Source organism: Schistocerca nitens, chromosome 7, assembly GCF_023898315.1.
Source record: "Schistocerca nitens isolate TAMUIC-IGC-003100 chromosome 7, iqSchNite1.1, whole genome shotgun sequence".
Classification (NCBI taxonomy): domain Eukaryota; kingdom Metazoa; phylum Arthropoda; class Insecta; order Orthoptera; family Acrididae; genus Schistocerca; species Schistocerca nitens.
The window spans coordinates 365,768,658-365,791,013 of NC_064620.1; the positions used below are offsets into that span (position 1 = coordinate 365,768,658).

A 22,356-nucleotide genomic window follows, 5' to 3' on the forward strand; every position below is an offset into this window, starting at 1 on the left:
CATAGAGCTTAGATAGCCAAATTCCTTCTCTTGCCCCTTCACTGGCAGCCACATACTCCGACTCTGTTGTTGACAGTGATAGGCAATGTTGCCGCCTACTAGTCCAAGTAAGTGCTCCTCCACAAAATCTTGCAACCACTCCGCTAGCTGAGCATGGGGTTGCTGGATCACTGGCATAATCAGCAACAGTATACATCTCCAGTCTTCTGTTTGGACGGCTAGCATCATATTTTATACCCAGTGACAATGAACCTTTTATATATTTTAGGATTATTTTTACCACATACCAGTGATTTTCTCAAGGATTCTCTAAAAATTTTGACACATAGCTCACTGCAAATGCTATATCAGGCCTTGTACCAACAGCTAAATACATAAGACAGCCAACTGCTTCTCGATATGGAGCATTAGTTGGTTTATCAAGGTTAACTCATTTGGCTGCAGATACTGCTCAATTGGAGTTGACACAGGATTTGCCTCTGTCATGTTAAACTGTCGAAGAATATCTTTAGCATAACTTTCTTGATTAATCTCTATTGATGCATTATCATGACATACAATATTAATATTTAAGAAATATCCTACTGGCTCAACAGTAATTTTAAATTCATCTTGATTTTCCTTTAGGAAAACTTCAACATCCTTCTCCTTACTTGCAGATATTAATCCATCATCAACATACAGAATGACCATCAACCTGTCATCACAGTTTTCTCTACAGAACAATCATGGATCTGCCTTACTTTTCACAAGCCCAAGATTTATTAGGAAGTCCTAGAACCTTGGAGATTGTTTTAGTCCATATAAACTTTTATGAAGTTTGCATACCTGATCATTTCCAACACTAAATCCCTCAGGCTGCTTCATATATATCTCTTCGTTTAAGAAGCTATTCAAAAAAGCAGATTTTACACCAAATTGTGCCAACTGAAGTTGCTCACCAGCAGAAACACTCAAAATTGCTCTAATTGTATCGTATCTAGCAACAGGACTGAACATTTCATTATAGTCAAAACCTTTTTGTTGACAAAATCACATGACCATTGCCACTCTCAGAGAGTGAGAGACAGCTCTATGTATGCAGTCTGTTTGTGTGCTTGTCTGCGATTCAGCATCACCTCTATTTGGTGATCAGCAATCTATTCTTTACTTAATGCTGTTGTTATTCCATCCTGGAGTTTCCACTGTTTGATTTAGTCTCCATGTTAATATTATTTCAGTATAATATCAGTTATGTTACTTTTTTATTTATTCAATTTCAATTATGAACACTACCTGTTTTGTTATTTTCTTGTTTCTGTCCAAGACTTACTACCCATGTGTGGCTTATTGTAAATGTTGGCAAAAAAACATTACAGTTATACCTCAGGTATGTTTATTATGGCATTTCTGGCGCAATAAACATACCTGAAATACAGTTCTGGTGGTTTTTATTACCATTTACATTGTTTAGCTATGGAGCAAAAAAATTATCTCTATTATTTTCTGCCTTACTGATTGCTGGCAGCTAGTTATGCCTTAGAATTTGTTTCATGTTATTGTGGGTTGTTATGTCAAAGTTCTGTCTTGCAATTTACATCTGTCCTGAAGTAACATTCAGAACAATTTATTCTCTCCTCCTCTGCATGCACATTTTCTTGTCACTTTTGCTATTTAATCTTGTCTCTATATTCTGATAAAGAAACAGTATAGTAAGTTCTGAAACCTAGGGAAATGCCTATTCAATTTGCATGTCTGCTGAACCTATTTAAATTGCTAATGTTTCAGAAACTGGCAAACAGACACGTCCCTTAAATTCAACATAGAGTTTCAACAATTATTTGAAATAAAAAGCCATGCCCACATATATTAGATGTTGTAAGCTGGGAGGAAAGGCAGCAATGTTTCAAAATACTGAATAAAGGCAGCAATGTTTCAAAATACTGAATTATTTAACAGTCAATCATCAAAACATTTTAGAATAGTTCTTGATGTGATATAGTAACTATAGACTCATTCATATATTGTGGAAAATTAATATTTAGATTCACTATCAATATTTGAAAGTTTCATATTTATTGCTTAATAATAAATAATACAGTAAACTGCCATTTATCTTGGTCAGTGCAGATCCAAACTGCATGGAAAAAAAAAGAACATGTATAATCTAAAATACATATGTTTTTACTGGAATCTGCTGACAACTTATTTACAAAATAGTACTGAATTATACCAATTTCATTATCACTTATTCTCAGTTCATTTATGCAAAATGGCATCCAGGTTATTTTCCCTCTTGTAATGCTTCACATTTTCTGGAGAGTAAAACCTTCAGTACCATCAAGCAAATTTTATCTTTCATACTAGATTAATGCATTTCAGTGCCTTGGTGTGCATTATAACTTGTTATTAAATTTCCTCATCCTCATTCACTTCGTCTACTGAATACACTTTTCTCACTATTTCTATGTCACCTAGCTGATCAAATCCCAATTCATAGGCATTGATATTTAATCATTTGCAGGTGTTTTTGTTATGTCTTCACAACCAAAATTTGTATTCTAAACAAAAGTATTCATTCTAATTATAACAGAAAATTTTAGACATTTTATTTTTTATTTTTTTAGAAACTGGTGATCTACTTATGAATAATTTGCAAGCTGGATAATCTACACCCAGATAAAAGGGAATCTACTGTACATTTATTTTAAAAGGAGTAAAATTTTTCAATTCCCCCATAAGAATTCTAATCTGTGGCTATTGACAGAATTTGACATCTCATAGATATTGAGATAATAAGACATGGTCTTTTTAGCTTAACTTATTTAGACAATTAATAGGCAAAACTCACTCATAACTATGGTGAATTACAGGACCTCATCATACACGGGCCAGCAGTGAAGTTTTTTTCTAAAAGGCTAAATAAATATTCTGTCTGATCAACTACAGTGTGAGGTTTCATGAAAAAAAAAAAAAAAAAGTTACAGTTAGAGAAAGTAGACTGAAGTTAGTAAAAATGTTGGTACCGTATGTAGCTGTGCTATGGAAGATGCTGTCATGTGCCAGAATGTCCAATATCTCAGAGTCTGTAACACCAGTCTTTGCAGCAGTTATGAGAGACAACGCATGCTCCACCTGCCATGACAGAATATGTCCGTTGACAACAGTCCCTTCAAAAGGTAAAAACTCAGTCTTTCACACTGAATAACAAAACAAAAATAGGCAAGTAGAACAGAATGTTAAAGCAAAAATATATTTTTAACAGCTGTTTGATACTTCTCAAACAGTACAGCAAAAAATAATTTTAAAAATTGGGGAAATGGTTGTACACAAATAATAATGTATCACTTTAAGTTTCTTACCATATCTTGCCCAAGAATGTTTTCTATTTCTTCCAGCATTTGATTTATCTGTTTGATGACATCACCTGTCGGAGCAACATTGTGGTCTGTGTGTGACCACCATGATGTCTGCCATGCCAGCACCTTTATACATTGAATACTGTTATAACGGGACAAAATTACACAGCCTTATTCTAAAAGTTAATTTATCAAATAAGCAGATCACAACAAAGTGTTACATCTCACACACACACACACACACACACACACACACACACACACACACACACCAAAATATCTTTTGAAAGTGTGATCAGTAGTATAAAACACAACTAGGGAGCTACTGATGATGTCCCGAATGAATCAAAGGATACTTGTGGAACATAGATACACATAAAGGCACATCTGTCACTCTAATTGCAATCCATTCTCTTGACATGAACTGCTATGCTTCTCTATACTTTTTTTAAGATTTGCCCTGACTGCAATATTTTCTGTTTGTCATGCCTTAATTTTTGTATTACAAGTGTCCTGAAGTTATTAGTTGTAACACTTAACTTGTATTTTTATTTACTTATTTAAATTTTAAACTAAAACATTACATACACTTTCCATTTCTGACTATCACAATTTCAGTTCCTTTTATTGCAGCAAACACAGAAATGTGCTGAAGGCTAAATCACATGCAGTTCTAATTTCATACTGTTTTGGCAGTTTTATGCAGCTACAGAAGACATTCTCACTTTATTCATATGTTTATTAGATGAAGAAAGTATTCATCTTCCTCCTAGGCTGTATTTGTTGGTGAACAAGCATTTATTAGCATACAATTTGCCAACTTTGACTTCATGCCATTTTCAAATGGATCTATTTGAAATCCATGTAATACAGCAATTATGAATCTCTGGACAACACTCTAATTATGTTTACATGAAATTTCAAAAATAGATGTAAATATAAAAATGTACATCAGACAATTTAGCGATGGTATTCTGTTGTCATCCCTATGTGTACACTGTCTGTAACAGATATGTCATTGTTGAAGTAAAAACCGGAATAATCTTGAATGAGAATAAAGTTTTGCACTCATCAATAACTAAAATAAATAATAACAAACATAGGGTACAAGACAGAAAACATATTGTTGTGACTCGCCGATCTTTCAAAGTGCCGCCGCGCAGTTACGCGCGTCCTCTACATGCGGCGCTATCTGCCAGCCACGCAGCAGCAGCGCCACCTAAGCGGCCAGCCAGCCAGCGGCCACTAGACTCGGACTCAGTTCTGATTCGACTGTTAAAGTGTACACACGTCTTACTTTGTTTACTTGATCTGTGACTTACATGTATTGTGTCGTCCTTGAAATATATTTGTTCAACTTTAAGTTATAATACATACAATCCCATGAAATATTGCACAGTACTAATTCTCACTCTTGAATCCTTGACACTGACATTACATTATGCAGGAAAATCTTTTCTCTATGATGCCTTCATTTTTTCATGTGTGCTTCTTGTATATAAAGCATTCCCAGTTTTCTTGCCCCCTTAGTTTGGGATAAAATCTTTAGCTTTTGATAATAGCCTCCATTGTCAGCATCAGGAGCAACTGACTGTCTTCACTGCTGCTGTGGTGGCCTTATATAGCCTGTGGACAGCTTCTGATTGTTCGATGAAACAAAAATTTTGTCCCATGCCTCCACATACTGGGGTTCTGTTAAAATTTGGGCTGTTGAGATAAGAATAAGTGAGAAGAACTTAAACCAATTTTTCTAGTTCTCTATTTTTTATATGCCATTGGTGTTCCGCACAGCATTCAGAAATGGCACAAATGGTCTGACCTATATAATTTCTTCCACACTCACAGGGGATATTATAAATTCCAGGGACACTGAGGCCAAGACTGTCCTTAACAGGGCGATCTCCTTAATTTCCTTAGGAGTCACTAGAACGAAAAATCAGTCTTATACCCCGTCTACCCAGGACTCTTCTTATTTCACTGGATATAGCACCACAACAAGGAAGAACTGCAATCAGTGGTTTCTCCTGTAAGTGTGCATATAGCCTGTGGACAGCTTCTGATTGTTCGATGAAACAAAAATTTTGTCCCATGCCTCCACATACTGGGGTTCTGTTAAAATTTGGGCTGTTGAGATAAGAATAAGTGAGAAGAACTTAAACCAATTTTTCTAGTTCTCTATTTTTTATATGCCATTGGTGTTCCGCACAGCATTCAGAAATGGCACAAATGGTCTGACCTATATAATTTCTTCCACACTCACAGGGGATATTATAAATTCCAGGGACACTGAGGCCAAGACTGTCCTTAACAGGGCGATCTCCTTAATTTCCTTAGGAGTCACTAGAACGAAAAATCAGTCTTATACCCCGTCTACCCAGGACTCTTCTTATTTCACTGGATATAGCACCACAACAAGGAAGAACTGCAATCAGTGGTTTCTCCTGTAAGTGTGCAGCATTTTCACATTTCCTTTTCTTGGAGAATATTGCCTTTATATCTCGTGCACCATAGCCATTATTTCAGAACACGTACTTCAGACGGTTAATATCAGAATTCAAGTGGTCCTCATCAGAAACAGTTTTTGCTCTATATACTGATGTGTTAAAAACAGCTCTCTTCTAAACAGGATGATGGACACTCTGTGCATTAAGATATAAATTGATATGTGTCAGCTTACAGTACACAGAGATGTTGTTATACTAAAACGTCTAAGAATGGCCACCTTCCTTCCTGCTCCATCTTAACGGTGAACTGGATGTTTGGATGTACGCTGTTCATGTGTCCCATGAATTGTTCGAGAGCTTCTGCATTGTGTGGCCAGACCATAAATGTATCGTCAACATAATGATAAATTAAGGATGGAAGGAGAGGAGCTGAATTTAATGCACATTCCTCTAAATTCTCCATAAAAAAGTTAGCCAATTATGGAGACAATGGAGAGCCCACCACCATACTGTCCGTCATTTCATAAAATTTACTACCATACAACAAGTAGGTGGTCATCATCACATGCCGGAACAACTTTATAGTTGCAAGAGGAAAAAGATCCACCAGCATTTTAAAAAGTGTCCTCCACGGGAACCTTTGTGAACAGCAATACCACATCCAGACTGCCTAAAATGTCAACTCTGTTTGACAAAACAAAAATTTTGTCCCATGCCTCCACATACTGGGATTCTGTTATTAAGGAGGCTGCTGAAATAAGAATGAGTGAGAAGAACTTTAACCGTGATAGCAAATATTACCTGAGTGGTGCACGGCAACAAGCACTCAATGCAGAGAAGCAGGAGAGACATTTCTTGCAGTGTTTACATTGCCAGGTAAGCAGTGGTGCCACCAGTGCAGACACTGACACCGTCTGCGACAGCAATACGTAAGTGCCTACCAATCATAAGCCGACCAATCAAAAGCTGTCCACAGGCTATATAAGGCCACCACAGCAGTGGTGAAGGCAGTAAGTTGCTCCTGATGATGATGATGACGATGGAGGATACTGTTGCAAGCTTGAGATTTTATCCCGAACTGATGCAGCAATAAAACCAAGAATGTTTTATGTATAAGTGCCAACACGAAAGACTTCATTATCACAAGTGTTTCTTGTGTCCAGACATTTGGTTCACTAAGACAGTATTAAGTAAACAGTTAACTTTAATTTCACTCACACAGTCTTTTCCTCATTATTTTTGATGAAAATTTAGTACTTGGAAAGGGTCCAAAAATCAGTTTCAGAAATAACATCAGAAACTAATATCTACCACTATACTTACAAATAAAACATAGTATTAAGACAACTATTCGCCTCCTTCCCCCCATTTCTATTCCAGTTTTAACTGTAGGGTATGTCACTCACCTTTACATACAATGGCAATGTGCAGCTCTGCACTGATGAACGAACACAGTCATGTACACGGCTATTGACACTATGGTTATATTGCATAACAGATGCCATGAGGATAGCTTCTGCTTCTTCTTTTCCCAAATCAGGCATCTAGAACGAATGTGTCCATATCCTTCAGTTAGTCATCATGTCCTATGCTATACAAGAACTACAATTAACAAACATATTAACACTACTGAAGCTTATTGTGTTGTATAAAAGATATGAGTGTCTAAACATATCACTGATATAACATACAAAACTATGGAGACAAATATCTGCTTGCAGAACTGTTAAGTTGGAGAAAACAAATGGTCACTAAGTAGAATGCTCTTTTTAAATGGTAGGTTGGAGCTTGCAGATGCGAGAGTGAAGATGCTGCACGAAGTCCGAGACTCCACTAATACTGTTTGATGTGTTAATTAAAGAACTCACCTGATGGTCAAAGTATTTGTCGATGCACTAATTCAGCCATTATTGCATTGAGATTTTCCTTGGAAGCTGTTCCAGAGGTCTAATAGGACAATAGGGAGCCTTTCAGTCCAATGCTCTGTGGCATGACACCTGAGTGAGGCCTTTTATTGTCAGTGGAGCCATTCCATAAGACCATTAGCTGTAGGGCATTAGGCACAGTTTTGAACCAGGCAAAGCTGACAGTGCTTTAAAGTGGTAGTAAGATTCAAACTGTTTGCCCTGATTGGTACTGATGCAGAGGGGAATTCTGAAGTGTGGGATACACTCACAAAAGAAGGTCGTGGCTACAGCTGCTACATTAAGCATTTCAGGCCAATGAGAGAAACTATCAGTCTCCTTTATAGAGACTGATAGTTTCTCTTGACATCCTACAAAGGTCCAATGATGTTGATGTGTCAAATTATTTTGTTGTGCTGACAAGTATTGCACTGGCAAGCAAATGCCCTGCAATCTTTCTTGAATTTTGGCCAAACAAATGCCTTCTTCCCAAGTCATACAGTAGCCTTTGCTTCTAAAAGGGAGAGGCTGTGAAGGAAGGAAATTGCATGTTTGTGAAAATCTGCCTTAATGAAAGTTGCACTTGTTGCATTGACTTGTTACAATATAGTGCTACATTCGAGCTCAGTATTCAAGAGCATTAGAGTTATATGCCAGACAATGTTTCAAGGCATTCTTTCAGTTTGTTGTCTCTTGCCTGTGCACTGGCAAGTGCTAGCAAGTCAGGTTCCTTCACGATGGTGTCAATGCAAGATATTGCATTGCTGGACTGTTCTGCTCACCACCAACATTTTGAATATCTATAGTAAATTGTGTAATACTGCAATTGGGGCAGTTATGCTTTGTCTGGCTTCCAACAGAAAGTGAACACAAGTGCTTGTAATCTGTGAGAAGTGTAAAATGACTGTTTCAAATATGCCAAAACTTTTTGATTGACATGCCATAGAGCTCACATGTCATATGTTCGCCAATTTGCTTGTGAAGCTAACAGGTTTTTGATGAAAAATTCCAGGAATTTGCCAGACATGTTGCACACAATAACACAACTCCAATGATGAAGAGTCCACAGTAACTGTAATAGGTAAATCAGAAAAAGGATAAGCTAACAATAAACCATTGCAGTAGTAGCTTTCAATCTGGCCAAGGGTGCTTTCTTTTCATTAATCCACCTTAGCATGTCCCATGGTTTCGGTGAAATTTTTAACATTTGGTTGTTGATAAATTTCATCAATCCCAAGAAATGATGTAATTTTCATATTTTGGTGGGATGGGGAGCTGAGAAATAGCTTCCACTCTGCCTTGAGGTAGTGTAGTGTTTTGAGAATTTCCGCATACATTCTAGAACCGCTCGGCCTTCCACCATCTCGAACACACAATACTTTAGACATGATTGGGAGAAAGGAACTCTTATCTACATGTCTGTGTCTGCAGGTGTGAAATCAGTAGTGAGCTAAAGGTCAACACGGTGGCTGAACGGCACCAACAAGTTCTTGGAAGTCATAGTGAAAGCACACAGAAGAACCAAGGAACTTCTGTGTTATTCTATGCTGTTTGTAATTGTGACTATTGTTAGTGACAAAAGAACAATTGAGATGTAGAATTGTGAAAAATCTCTTATCTTGGGCTTGCTGGAGGCAAGGCGTATTTTACAATATGTTTGTAGTAGAGACATCGTTGTTAAGCCAACTATTTTCTAAATGGACTTAAATCTGTTTCTAATGTGAGACAATAAGAGTTACTTACAAGAAGTTAAATGTTATGTGTGAAGTGTGAATTTTGCTTCTTTATGAAGTTCAAATATATCCGTAGCTACTGAAAAGTATTCTTCAAGTACCGAATTATTTCGCAAGTGGTGAGAGAGTCTTTAAGGTTCCTGTAACTAGCATCATTCTTCGAAGAAGAAGTTTATAGAGATTCCAGAAACTGACTATACAGAAAAGAAGATTGGCTGTATACACAAAGTAAGTCGACTCATGTAAGTGGGAAGTTTGCACATACACTTCGTCAAAAACATTAGAGTAGCAGGATTTCTTGTGCATTGATAAGGTACACTGAGAATTTTACTTGCATCACTTCAAAGACACATTTTTGTGGGTTAATCACTAAACCATGTTCTCACAGCTGCTGTATACATAGTAAGTGCTCTGCCTTGTTGGATGACATTACAAGTAAGTCACCAATGGCGATGCAACAAAACTCTTTAGTCATTTCACCCACAAATGCACTTGAAAGTCCAGGCAGCACTCTACAATCCTAATTGTATTTGCACAAATTTGTTAAGTCTGAATCGAGTGTAAACAATGATTTTGAGTATATTTTCTGCTGCAGTTGGTGTATGATAAAAAGGACAGACAAGGTCAATCATGCAGAAAATAATCTTACCATGAATATGCACAGCAATGTTGTCAACATGTGACAGAGGGCAATGATTGGCATTCATTGTGGCATTAAACTGACAACAGTTGCCACTTGTTTGCCTAAAGTTATTCTTCTTAGGGACTACATGGAGTGTAGAGACACATCTACTCTTTCAAGGGAAACTGATCCCTGCTCCAACAATCCAGTACAGCATGTCAACAACAATGAATCTCCATATGAATTCATGTGGGAGACTGGAGTTTAGATGTAAGTTGATGCAGCTGTAGGTATTGATCGAAGATTCATGCACAGTAGACAAGTAATTGCTATTGGTATTTCAATGGGGAAGATAATAAGAAGGGTAAACTGAGAAATCAGCGCCACCAAAGAGAAATTGTAGCTTGGTAGAGTTCTCTGTATAAGCAATTGACAGCTGGTCATTTCTAAATCAGTCACCATCACCATCACTATTGATGCCTGGCGACATTTCCCTTGTCACAGGGTGGTCATCACTGCCAAGATGCAATCCCAAATTTTTTGTTGTAGCAGTAGATATTCTCTGCAATGGGAGAATGTCTGTTCCTGTTGGAAGTCACTGTTGTGACACATGTGTGGTGCACCACATTCGTAAGGGCACAAATTGCTTATAAAGTTCAGTTACTTGTGCTTGAAGAAAAGTATCTGTTCCGACAGAGACAGTTGTGATATATGTTGATGGATACATCTTGACTATTTGGTCAGCAGATTGAGTGAGAGTGTCGAGGTCACCAGTAAAAACTGTGAGTATTTTCTGTGCATGCGCAGGTAAGAATGACAGCCATACACTCCACAGAATATCATTGTTAATGGCGTTGACTGCAAGTGCATGAAGACAACAAAGTAGTTGAGATGGTGTGTGGTTGCAGAGTCCTTCAGTGCAGAGCAGTTTTTCAAGTTGCTTGCTTTCTGACACATCACATTTTTCAAGCACAGAAAAAGTTCTTGGCAGCAAAGGTAGGATGTATTGAACTTCCATAGCCATTTTCTTGCTAAGTGAAACTACTACATTTAGTTTCATCTGAGATAATGTGGGCCAAGACAAATTGGCTCACAACTTGCGCAAACCATAATACCAGATTATCCAACTAGAGGGCAGGACTTTCACCACAATTAGACTAAGGATCACTTTGCTGCTGATAAGCCAGTGCTTGCAGGATTCTATATGTTTGTCATGGTAGACATTGATTAAGTGATGCAGCTGTTCATGAATGGTTGTACATCTGCATCTACATCTACATCTGCAAACCCCTGTGAGGTGCATGGCAGGCAGTACATCCCATTGTAGCAGTTATTAGAGTTTCTTCCTGCTCTATTCACATATGGAGTGCAGGAAGAATGATTGATTGAATGCCTCTGTGCATGCAGTAATTATTATAATCTTACCCTCACAACACATAGGTGAGTGATGTGTAGCGGGTTGTAGTATATTCCTAGAGTGATCATTTAAAGCCACTTCTTGACACTTTGTTAACAAATTTTCTCAGGATAGTTTACATATATCTTCAAGAGTCTTCCAGTTCAATTCCTTCAGTATCTCTGTTACATTCTCCCACAGATTAAACAAACCTGTGAGGATCTGTGCTGCCCTTCTCTGTATACGTTCAATACCCCTTGTTAGTCCTGTCTGGTAAAGGGCCCTCACACTTCACCAATATTCTAGAAATGGTTGCATGTGTGATTTGTTAACAATCTATTTTGTAAAATGATTGCACTTCCACAGTATTCTAACAGTAAACTGAAATCTACCACTTGCTTTATCCATGACTGAACCTATGTGATCATTCCATTTCATATCCCTACAAAGTGTTACACTCAGGTATTTGTATGAGTTGGCAAATTACAACAGTGACTTATTTATGTTTTAGTCACAGGAACTACGTATTTTTCATTTTGTGAAGTGCAAAATTTTACATTTCTGAACATTTAGAGCAAGCAGCCAATCTCTGTACCACACTGAAATCTTGTCAAGATCTAACAGAATATTTATGCAACTTCTTTCAGATAGTACTTCATTATAATAACATCATCTGCATTTACTATTAATATTGTCTGCAGGGTCATAAATACACAAGATGAACAGCAATCTCGACACACTTTCCTGGGACAGACTCGAAGTTACTTCTACATCTGACAGTGACTCTCCATCCAAGTTAACATGCTGTCTGTGTCGTCCCCCCCCCCCCCCAGCAAAAAGTCCTCAATCCAGTAACAAATTTCACTTGAAATCCCAAAATCCCACATGGTCATACTTCTTATAATTAGTGCAGGTGTGGTAGTGCAGGTGTGGTACTGAGTCAAATGCTTTCAGAAGTCAAGAAATACTGCATCAACATGGTTGTCGTGATTTTTGTAAAACAAAAAGAAAATTGTAACTGTCAATCCAAAATAGTTCCGATGTTGATGCTGTAGCACATTACAAGAAATACTGCAAAATATTAAAGACTGTAATACGGATGTCAAAGCAAATATATTACAAGGAAAAGATAGTCATATCAGATAACAAAATAAAGAAAATATGGGATATAGTGAAGGAGGAGACCGGTAGAGCCAGACATGAAGAGGAACAAATAGCATTAAGAGTAAATGATACATTGGTGACACATGTGTGTAGTGTTGCAGAACTTTTTAACAAACATTTTATAACTGTTACTGAAAAGATGGGGTTGTCAGGTTCAGTAGAAGCTGTTATGGAATACCTCAGACCAGACATTTCAAGGAACTTACATAATATGAATTTGACCCTCACTACCCCAACAGAAATAATGTCCAACATAAAATCTTCAAAATCAAAAACATCTAGTGGGTATGATGAAATATCAACAAAGTTAATTAAAGAATGTGATTCTGAGCTAAGTAACATATTAAGCTATCTGTGTAACCAGTTGTTTATCAGTGGAATATTTCCTGAATGGTTGAAATATGCTGAAGTTAAGCCACTGTTTAAGAAGAGAGATAAAGCAATAGCATCAAATTTCCATCCAATTTCCCTGTTCCCAGCATTCTCAAAAATTTTAGGAAAAGTAATGTACAGTCGGCTTTATAACCATCTTATCACAAATAACTTACTGTCAAAGTCACAGTTAGGATTTCTAAAAGGTTCTGATATTGAGAAGCCTGTCCACTCTTACAGTGAAAATGTGCTTAATTCATTAGACAAAAAATTGCAGGCAACTGGTATATTTTGTGATCTGTCAAAGGCATTTGACTGTGTAAATCACAATATCCTTTTAAGTAAATTAGAATATTATAGTGTAACAGGAAATGCTGCAAAATGGTTCAAATCTTATATCTCTGGCAGGAAACAAAGGGTGTTATTAGAAAAGAGACATGTATCAAGCTATCAGGCATCATCCAACTGGGAACTAATTACATGTGGGGTCCCACAAGGTTCCATTTTGGGGCCCTTACTTTTTCTTGTGTATATCAATGGCCTTTCATCAGTAACATTACCAGATGCCAAGTTTGTTTTGTTTGCCAATGATACAAACATTGCAATAAATAGCAAATCAAGTGTAGTCTTAGAAAGATCAGCTAATAAAATATTTTTGGACATTAATCACTGGTTCCTAGCCAATTCCTTGTCACTAAACTTTGAAAAAACACACTACATGCAGTTCAGAAACTTTGAAAAAACACACTACATGCAGTTCAGAACTTGTAAGGGGTGGTGTACCACGAGTATATGTTTAATATACGATGACAAGAACATAGAAGAAGTGGACAGTGTTAAATTCTTGGGATTACAGCTAGATAATAAATTCAACTGGGAGGAGTACACCACAGAACTGCTGAAGCGTATTAACAAATCTCTGTTTGCAATGCGAATTTTGTCAGACATAGGGGATATAAAAATGAAAAAGCTGGCATACTATGCTTACTTTCATTACATAATGTCATATGGGATTATTTTTTGGGGTAATTCATCAAGCCAAGCTAAAGTTTTCTGGGCACAAAAACGTGCAGTAAGAGTTATATGTTGTATGAACTCAAGAACATCCTGCAGAAACCTGTTTAGGGAACTAGGGATACTAACTACTGCTTCCCAATATATTTATTCCTTAATGAAATTTGTCATTAAAAATATATCACTTTTTCAAACCAACAGCTCAATTCATGGAATCAATACTAGAAATAAGAATAATCTTCACAGGGATTTAAAGTCACTTAGTCTTGTACAAAAAGGTGTGCATTATTCAGGAACACACTTTTTCAATAACTTGCCAGCAGCCCCATATATATATATATATATATATATATATATATATATACAAAGATGATGTGACTTACCAAACGAAAGTGCTGGCAGGTCGATAGAGACACAAAATTCAAGCTTTCGCAACCAACGGTTGCTTCGTCGGGAAAGAGGGAAGGAGAGGAGAATATGAAAGGATGTGGGTTTTAAGGGAGAGGGTAAGGAGTCATTCCAATCCCGGAAGCGGAAAGACTTACCTTAGGGGGAAAAAAGGACAGGTATACACTCGCACACACACACATATCCATCCGCACATACACAGACACAAGCAGACATGTCCTTTTTTCCCCCCTAAGGTAAGTCTTTCCGCTCCCGGGATTGGAATGACTCCTTACCCTCTCCCTTAAAACCCACATCCTTTCGTCTTTCCCTCTCCTTCCCTCTCAACAGTTTGTTGCGAAAGCTTGAATTTTGTGTGTATGTTTGTGTGACTATCGACCTGCCAGCACTTTCATTCGGTAAGTCACATCATCTGTGTTTTTATATATAATAGAGGGAAACATTCCACGTGGGAAAAATATATCTGAAAACAAAGATGATGTAACTTACTAAACAAATGCATTGGCATGTTGATAGACACACAAACAAACACAAACATACACAAAATTCAAGCTTTCGCAACCAACGGTTGCTTCATCAGGAAAGAGGGAAGGAGGGGGTTTTAAGGGAGAGGGTAAGGAGTCATTCCAATCCCAGGAGTGGAAAGACTTACCTTAGGGGGGAAAAAGGACAGGTATACACTCGCACACACACACACACACACACACACATATCCATCCGCACATATACAGACACAAGCAGCCCTCTGTTTCAGTTCTGCCTCATTCGCTAGGGGCTGGACACTAATTTTGGTGTCACTAATAGCCTTTACATATGACCAGAATTTCTTTGGGTTCTGTGAAAGATCACTTGACAATACTCTGTTATGGCTATCACTGAAGGATTCATGCAGTGTTCTATTGACAGCCAAATAAATTTCATTCAATATCTCTCTATCTATAGCCCCACATTACACCTATGATGCAGTAATCTCTGTTTCTCTAGAAGTTTCTTTACAGTGACTGTATACCATGGACGTTCTCTCCCATCAACTATTCTATCAGGTGCATATCTACCCAGGGCATTGTCAACTATTCTTTTAAACTTGAGCCAGAGTTGCTCTACATGCTCCTGGTCTGTGCTCAAAATTTCAAGCTCTTCATTGAGATATGACACTACTGATTTTTTATCTGGTTTACTGGACATACATATCTTTCTGCTTGTTTTAGTTGTCCAATGTACTTTGATAATCATTAGTGCCACAACCATGTTATGGTCACTGATACCAGTTTCGATGTCAACATCCTCAAACAGGTCAGGTCTGTTTGTTGCTGTTAGATCCAATAGTTTTAGTTTAGTTTTAGTTATGTCATGTTCCGTAGATCATTTTCCCAGTTATTGTATCGATATGGTGTGGAACAGGTCAGATTACAAGATATATATACACACATGAATAGTGCTAATATTAATATTACCGAAATTTTTAGTTCTACACATGCAACTACATTTAGAGGTACAATCTTTTTTTTACCCTTTCTGAAACAAAAACTCGTACATGGAGTAGCATGAGTTGTCCGAAAGAAATGATTTTAAAATAGATTTAAAACTTGGACTGCTACCTGCCAGACACTTTATGTTGTTGGGCAAATGATCAAAGATTTTTGTTGCTGAATAATGTACCCCTTTTTGAGCAACCGACAGCTTCAATAACAGATAGGAAAGGTCATTTTTCCCTCTAGTATTGTATGTATGAACATCACTGTTCTTCACAAACTGAGATGGATTATTTGTAACAAATTTCATTAGCGAATATATATACTCTGATGGAGCAGTTATAATACCAAGCTCCTTGGAAAGATGCCTACATGACTTCCTTGGTTGAACACCACTAATTATTCTCACTGCTCTCTTTTGTGCAATCAATACTTTATGTCTAAGTGGTGAGTTTCCCTAGAAAACTATTCCATAAGACATTATTGAGTGGAAATATGCAAAGTACATTAGGAGGCTGATCTGTTTATTACCAAGACTAGCGATTATACGAAGAGTGAAAGAAGCTGAACTTAGTTGTTTGAGAAGCTCAGCAATATGCTTCCTACAGTTCAAGTTGTCGTCACTGTGAACACCCAATAATTTGGAGAAATCCCCTGTTAACTGAGCCCTGTTAATATGCTTCATCAATTGTTGGTATGACTCTATTCAGTGTACAGAACTGTATATAGTGAGTTTTTTCAAAATTATGGGAGAGTCCATTTTCTGAGAACAATTTAATAATTCTTTGAAAGACATCCTTAATAGTATCTTCAGCTGCTTTTTCTGGAATGGGATTTATTGTAACACTCATGTCATCTGCAAAAAGTACTAGTTCCACTTGCTGAACGTTAAGTGGGAGGTCATTCACATGAATAAGGAACAGCAGAGGACCTAAAATTGAACCCTGTGGGACTCCCTTTGTGATAACTCTCCATTAACTAGAATTTATGACCCTCCCAACATTATTTGTGCTATCCAGCACAACTTTTTGCTTTCTGTTCATTAAGTATGATTCAAACCAGCTGTGTGTATAGCCTTCAATTCCATAGAACCTGAGTTTTTCTAAGAGTGTGACATCATCCACACAGTCAAATGCCTTGGAGAGATCACAAAAAATACCAGCTGGTGATAATTTGTTATTTAGGGCTTGTACTATTTGATGGGTAAATGTGTAGATATCATTCTCAGTTGAGTAACCCTTCCGGAATCCGAACTGTGACATTCTGAGTAAATTATTTTCACTTAAATGTGAGAGTACTCTTGAATACATAACTTTTTCTAATATTTTAGAAAATGAAGTCAGCAATGAGATTGGTCTATAATTATTTAAGTCACTCTTGTCCCCTTTCTTATGAAGAGGTTTGACAATTGCGTATTTCAATCTGTCTGGAAAAATTCCCTGTGCCTGCGAAGCATTACATACATCGCAAAGGACTCCACTTATTAAATTAGAACAACACTTCAAAATTCTGTTAGAGACTACTGGTACATCAACACCACATGAGCTCTTGTTTTTCAGTATATTTATAATTCCGTTAATTTCAGTGGGGGATGTTGGTGATATTTCTAAAGGCCTAAAGTCCTGGGGAATGACATTTTTAACATATTTCTTTACTTCTTCAACTGAAAACTTTAACCCTATTTTTGCTGCTACGTTCTATCATGAGTGGGGTTCCTAATTATCTTTTCTAAGCAGTTTCCAGAGAAGTCATTTGGTAATTTTCACAGGAGGTGGTGGTGGTGGTTAGTGTTTAACATCCCGTCGACAACGAGGTCATTAGAGATGGAGCGCAAGCTCAGGTTAGGGAAGGATTGGAAAGGAAATCGGCCGTGCCCTTTCAAAGGAACCATCCTGGCATTTGCCTGAAACGATTTAGGGAAATCACGGAAAACCTAAATCAGGATGGCTGGAGACGGGATTGAACCGTCGTCCTCCCGAATGCGAGTCCAGTGTACTAACCACTGCGCCACCTCACTCGGTTTTTCACAGGCTGCTTATCATGCCCACCAGCAAAAAACTGTAATTTTCCAATTAATTGTTGGATGATTAAAGTCTCCACTGATGATTACAGTATGACTGTATGTCATGAAGGTTCCCTCCCATTATGAATTGTACATATCTAACCATGCATGGTCAATTATTCTTTTAAACTTTAGCCAGGGTTCCTCTACATGCTCGTGCACTGCACTGAAATGTTTCAAGTTCATCACTGAAATATGACACTAACAATTTTTTACCTATTTTACTGAACGAATATATCTTTCTGCTTGTTTTAGTTGTCCTTTGTACTTTGATAATCATTGTTGGCACAACTGTGTCATGGTCACTAATATCAGTTTTGATGTCAACATCCTCAAAGAGGTCAAGTCTATTTCTTGCCATTGTTGTTGTCATTGTCATGGCTTTTAGTCCAGAGACTGGTTTGATGCAGCTCTCCATGTTACTCTATCCTGTGCAAGGTTCTTCATCTCCAAGTGTCTACTGCAACCTACATCCTTCTGAATCTGCTTAGTGTATTCATCTCTTGGTCTCCCTCTATGATTTTTACCCTCCACACTGCCCTCCAATACTAAATTGGTGATCTCTTGATGCCTCAGAACATGACCTTCCAACAGACCCCTTCTTCTAGTCAAGTGGTGCCACAAATTCCTCTTCTCCCCAATTCTATTCAGTACCTCCTCATTAGTTATGTGATCTACCCATCAAATCTTCATCATTCTTCTGTAGCACCACATTCTGAAAGCTTCTATTCTCTTCTTGTCTAAACTATTTATCGTCCATGTTTTATTTCCATACATGGCTACACTCCATACAGTCTTTCAAAAAAGACTTCCTGGCACTTAAATCTATTCTTGATGTTAACAAACTTCTCTTCTTCAATATGTTTTGCTTGCCATTGTCAGTCTACATTTTATATCTTCTCTACTTTGACTATCATCAGTTCTTTTGCTCCCCAGACAGCAAAACACATCTACTTTAAGTGTCTCATTTCCTAATCGAATTTCCTCAGTATCACCTGATTTAACTTGATTAAATTTCATTATCCTCATTTTGCTTTTGTTGATGTTCATATTATATCCTCCTTTCAAGACACTGTCCATTCCTTTCAACTGCTCTTCCAGGTCCTTTACTGTCTCAGAGAGAATTACAATGTCATTGGCAAATCTCAAAGTTTTTATTTCTTCTCCATGGATTTTAATTCCTGCTCCAAATTTTTCTTTTGTTTCCTTTACTGCTTGCTCAATATATAGATAGAATAACATCGGGGATAGGCTATAACCCTGTCCTACTCCCTTCCCAAACACTGCTTCCCTTTCATGTCCCTAGACTCTTATAACTGCCATCTGCTTTCTGTACAAATTGTTAATAGCCTTTCGCTCCCTGTATTTTACCCCTGCCACCTTCAGAATGTGAAAGAGAGTATTCCAGTCAACATTGTCAAAAGCTTTCTCTAAGTCTACAAATGCTAGGAACAGAGGTGTTCCTTTCCTTAACCTATCTTCTAAGACAAGTCGTAGGGTCATTACTGCCTCACGTGTTCCAACATTTCTATGGAATCCAAACTGATCTTCCCTGAAGTTGGGTTCTACCAGTTTTTTCATTTGTCTGTAAAGATTTCATGTTAGTATTTTGCAGCTGTGATTTATTAAACTGATAGTTTGGTAATTTTCACACCTTTAAATACCTGCTTTCTTTGGCATTGGTATTATTATATTCTTCTTGAAGTCTGAGGGTATTTCTCCTGTATCATACATCTTGCTCACCAGATGGTAGAGGTTTGTCATGGCTGGCTCTCCAGGGCTGTCAGTAGTTCTAATGTAATGTTTTCTACTACTGGGGCCTTTTTTCGACTCAAGTCTTTCAGTGCTTTGTCAGACTCTTCTTGCAGTATCATATCTCCCATTTCATCTTTATCTATGTCCTCTTCCATCTCAATAATATTGACCTCAAGTACCTAGCCCTTGTATACTCCTTCCACCTTTCCTTCTTTGCTTAGAAGTGGTTTTCCATCAGAGCTCTTGATATTCATACAAGTAGTTCTCTATTCTCCAAAGGTCTGTTTAATTTACCTGCATCCAATATCTATCTTACTCCTAATGATATATGCCTCTACATCCTTACATTTGTTCCCTAGCCATCCCTGTATGGCCATTTTGCACTTCCTGTCAATCCCATTTTTGAGACATTTGTATTCCTTTTTGCTTGCTTCACTTACTGAATTTTTATATTTTCTCCTTTCATCAGTTAAATTCAGTATCTCTTCAGTTACCCAAGGATTTCTACTAGCCCTCGTCTTTTTACCTACTTGATCCTCTACTGTCTTCATTGTTTCATCTCTCAAAACTACCCATTCTTCGTCTACTGTTTTTCTTTCCCTGTTCTTGTCAACTGGTCCCTAATGCTCTCTCTGAAACTCCCTACAACCTCTGGCTCTTTCAGTTTATCCAGGTCCCATCACCTTAAATTCCCGCCTTTTTGCAGTTTCTAACCTTCTTTCATGATTCTTAAACCAAGTGTTAACTATGATTAAGTTAAGCTCTGTGCAAAAGTCTACCAGGCGGCTTCCTCTTTCATTCCTTACCCCCATTCCATACCCTGTATACTTGTACCACTGTGGTAGGTGTGGACTTCGTGTCTATCTTGGGTTCTCTACGCTGTTCATAGTAGCTTACCCATGCTCTTAATTTTTTATTCATTATTAAACCTACTCCTGCATTACCCCTATTTGAGTTTGTATTTATAACCCTGTATTCACCTGCCAAGAAGTCTTGTTCTTCCTGCCACTGAACTTCACTAATTCTCACTATATCTAACTTTAATCTATCCATTTCCCTTTATAAATTTTCTAACCTACCTGCCCGATTAAGTAATCTGACATTCCACACTCCGATCTGCAGAATGCTAGTTTTGTTTTTCCTGAAAACAACATTCTCCTGAGTAGTCCCTGCCCGGAGATCCCAATGAGGGACTACTTTATCTCTGGAATATTTTACCCAAGAGGATGCCATCACCATTTAAACATACAGTAAAGCTGCATGCCCTTGGGAAAAAATTGTGGCTGTAATTTCCTACTGCTTTCAGCTGTTCACAGTACCAGCACAGCAACATCTTTTTGGTTAATATTACAACATCAGATCAGTCAATCATCCAGACTGTTGCCCCTGCAACTACTGAAAAGGCTGCTGTCCCTTTTCCGGAACCGCATGTTTGTCTGGCCTCTCAACAGATACCCCTCCGTTGTGGCTGCACCTATGGTAAGGCTATCTGTATTGCTGAGGCATGCAAGCCTCTCCACCAATGGCAAGGTCCATGGTTCATTGGGGTTCTTGCCATTAGATCCAACATATTTCCATCATGAGTGGGGTTCCTAACTATCTGTTTTGGTAGTTTTCAGAGAAGACATTTAGTAAAGTTTCACAGGATGTCTTATCACACCCACCACTATCAAAAGTAATTTTCCCAATTAAGTGTTGGATGATTCAAGTCTCCACTGAGGATAACAATATGATTGAGCAACTTACATACAAGTGAACTGAGGTTTTCTTTAATGATTTTGGTTACATCAGAGATGAGTCTGGTGGGCGATACAATGATTGGGTCTTCCCCAAACAATCTCACATGTAGCTTCAATTTTCCCCAAAAATCTCACTGCTGTCAATTTTTGGTTACAACCAGCTTTTCGTACCTAGAATTATGTGAGCTTCACTGCTTTTCATGAGCAATTCAAACTCTGGCACTTTGTTGCAAATGCTTTGGAAGTTTACTATCAGGATTTTAATACTCTCACATGCAGGAGGCATTTCTTTTCATATTGTACTGATACTTCTAGGTTTCTCACAGCTATCATTATCTCAGTTGGACGGAGAGTCGCCTAAAGTAAAAAACCCTTGTGTGCATCCCACACACAGTCAGCTACATGAGTAGCAGCCTCTGATGTATGATGCACACTTGACCCATGTAAGGGGACCCTACAGTTCTCAACCCTATGGCGCAAATCCAGGCAGTCTAAGCCAAGCTGGTCACAGAACCTTCAAAGTCTCTGGTTCAGTTTGCTTCCTCCTGACACCGGACAAAACAGGTTTCCCCATAACAGATGAAGCGAGTCCCACTGGCTTAGTTTAAGTTTCAGTGAAAGACAGTACCTCAAACCTGTTGGTTAGAGGGATCAGTACAACACCATGAGTTCTCCCTGGTCCTGGTCCTCTACAGGACACCTAGATCTACCATTGACACACCACTCACAGTCAAGTGGACAGGTAGTGACAGATCCTGTTCTTCCTGCAGAGAAGATAGGATCCACAGGAGAGCATAGTACCTGAGGTACCTCTGATACAGCTATTACAGGTACACAACTGTTGAGAACTCTCCCAACGTGCCAATTCATAGCTGCTGCCAATTGTTTGACAATAGTCAGGGCAATTTCTAGCTGCTTATAAACATCAACCGA

The 22,356-nt window shown here is 37.9% G+C and overlaps 1 protein-coding gene across 1 annotated transcript in view; it reads right to left on the minus strand.

The window, feature by feature from the left end:
• The window catches only part of LOC126194745 (NACHT domain- and WD repeat-containing protein 1), a 633,295-nt gene that overhangs the window by 71,405 nt on the left and 539,534 nt on the right, over positions 1–22,356 (minus strand). The window contains exons 15-17 of the mRNA XM_049933012.1: positions 7,189–7,326; positions 3,342–3,464; positions 3,006–3,114 (exon numbers count right to left, since the gene is read on the minus strand). Of these exons, the coding sequence (XP_049788969.1) occupies positions 3,006–3,114; positions 3,342–3,464; positions 7,189–7,326 (370 nt within the window). The remainder of the gene's footprint in view (positions 1–3,005; positions 3,115–3,341; positions 3,465–7,188; positions 7,327–22,356) is intronic.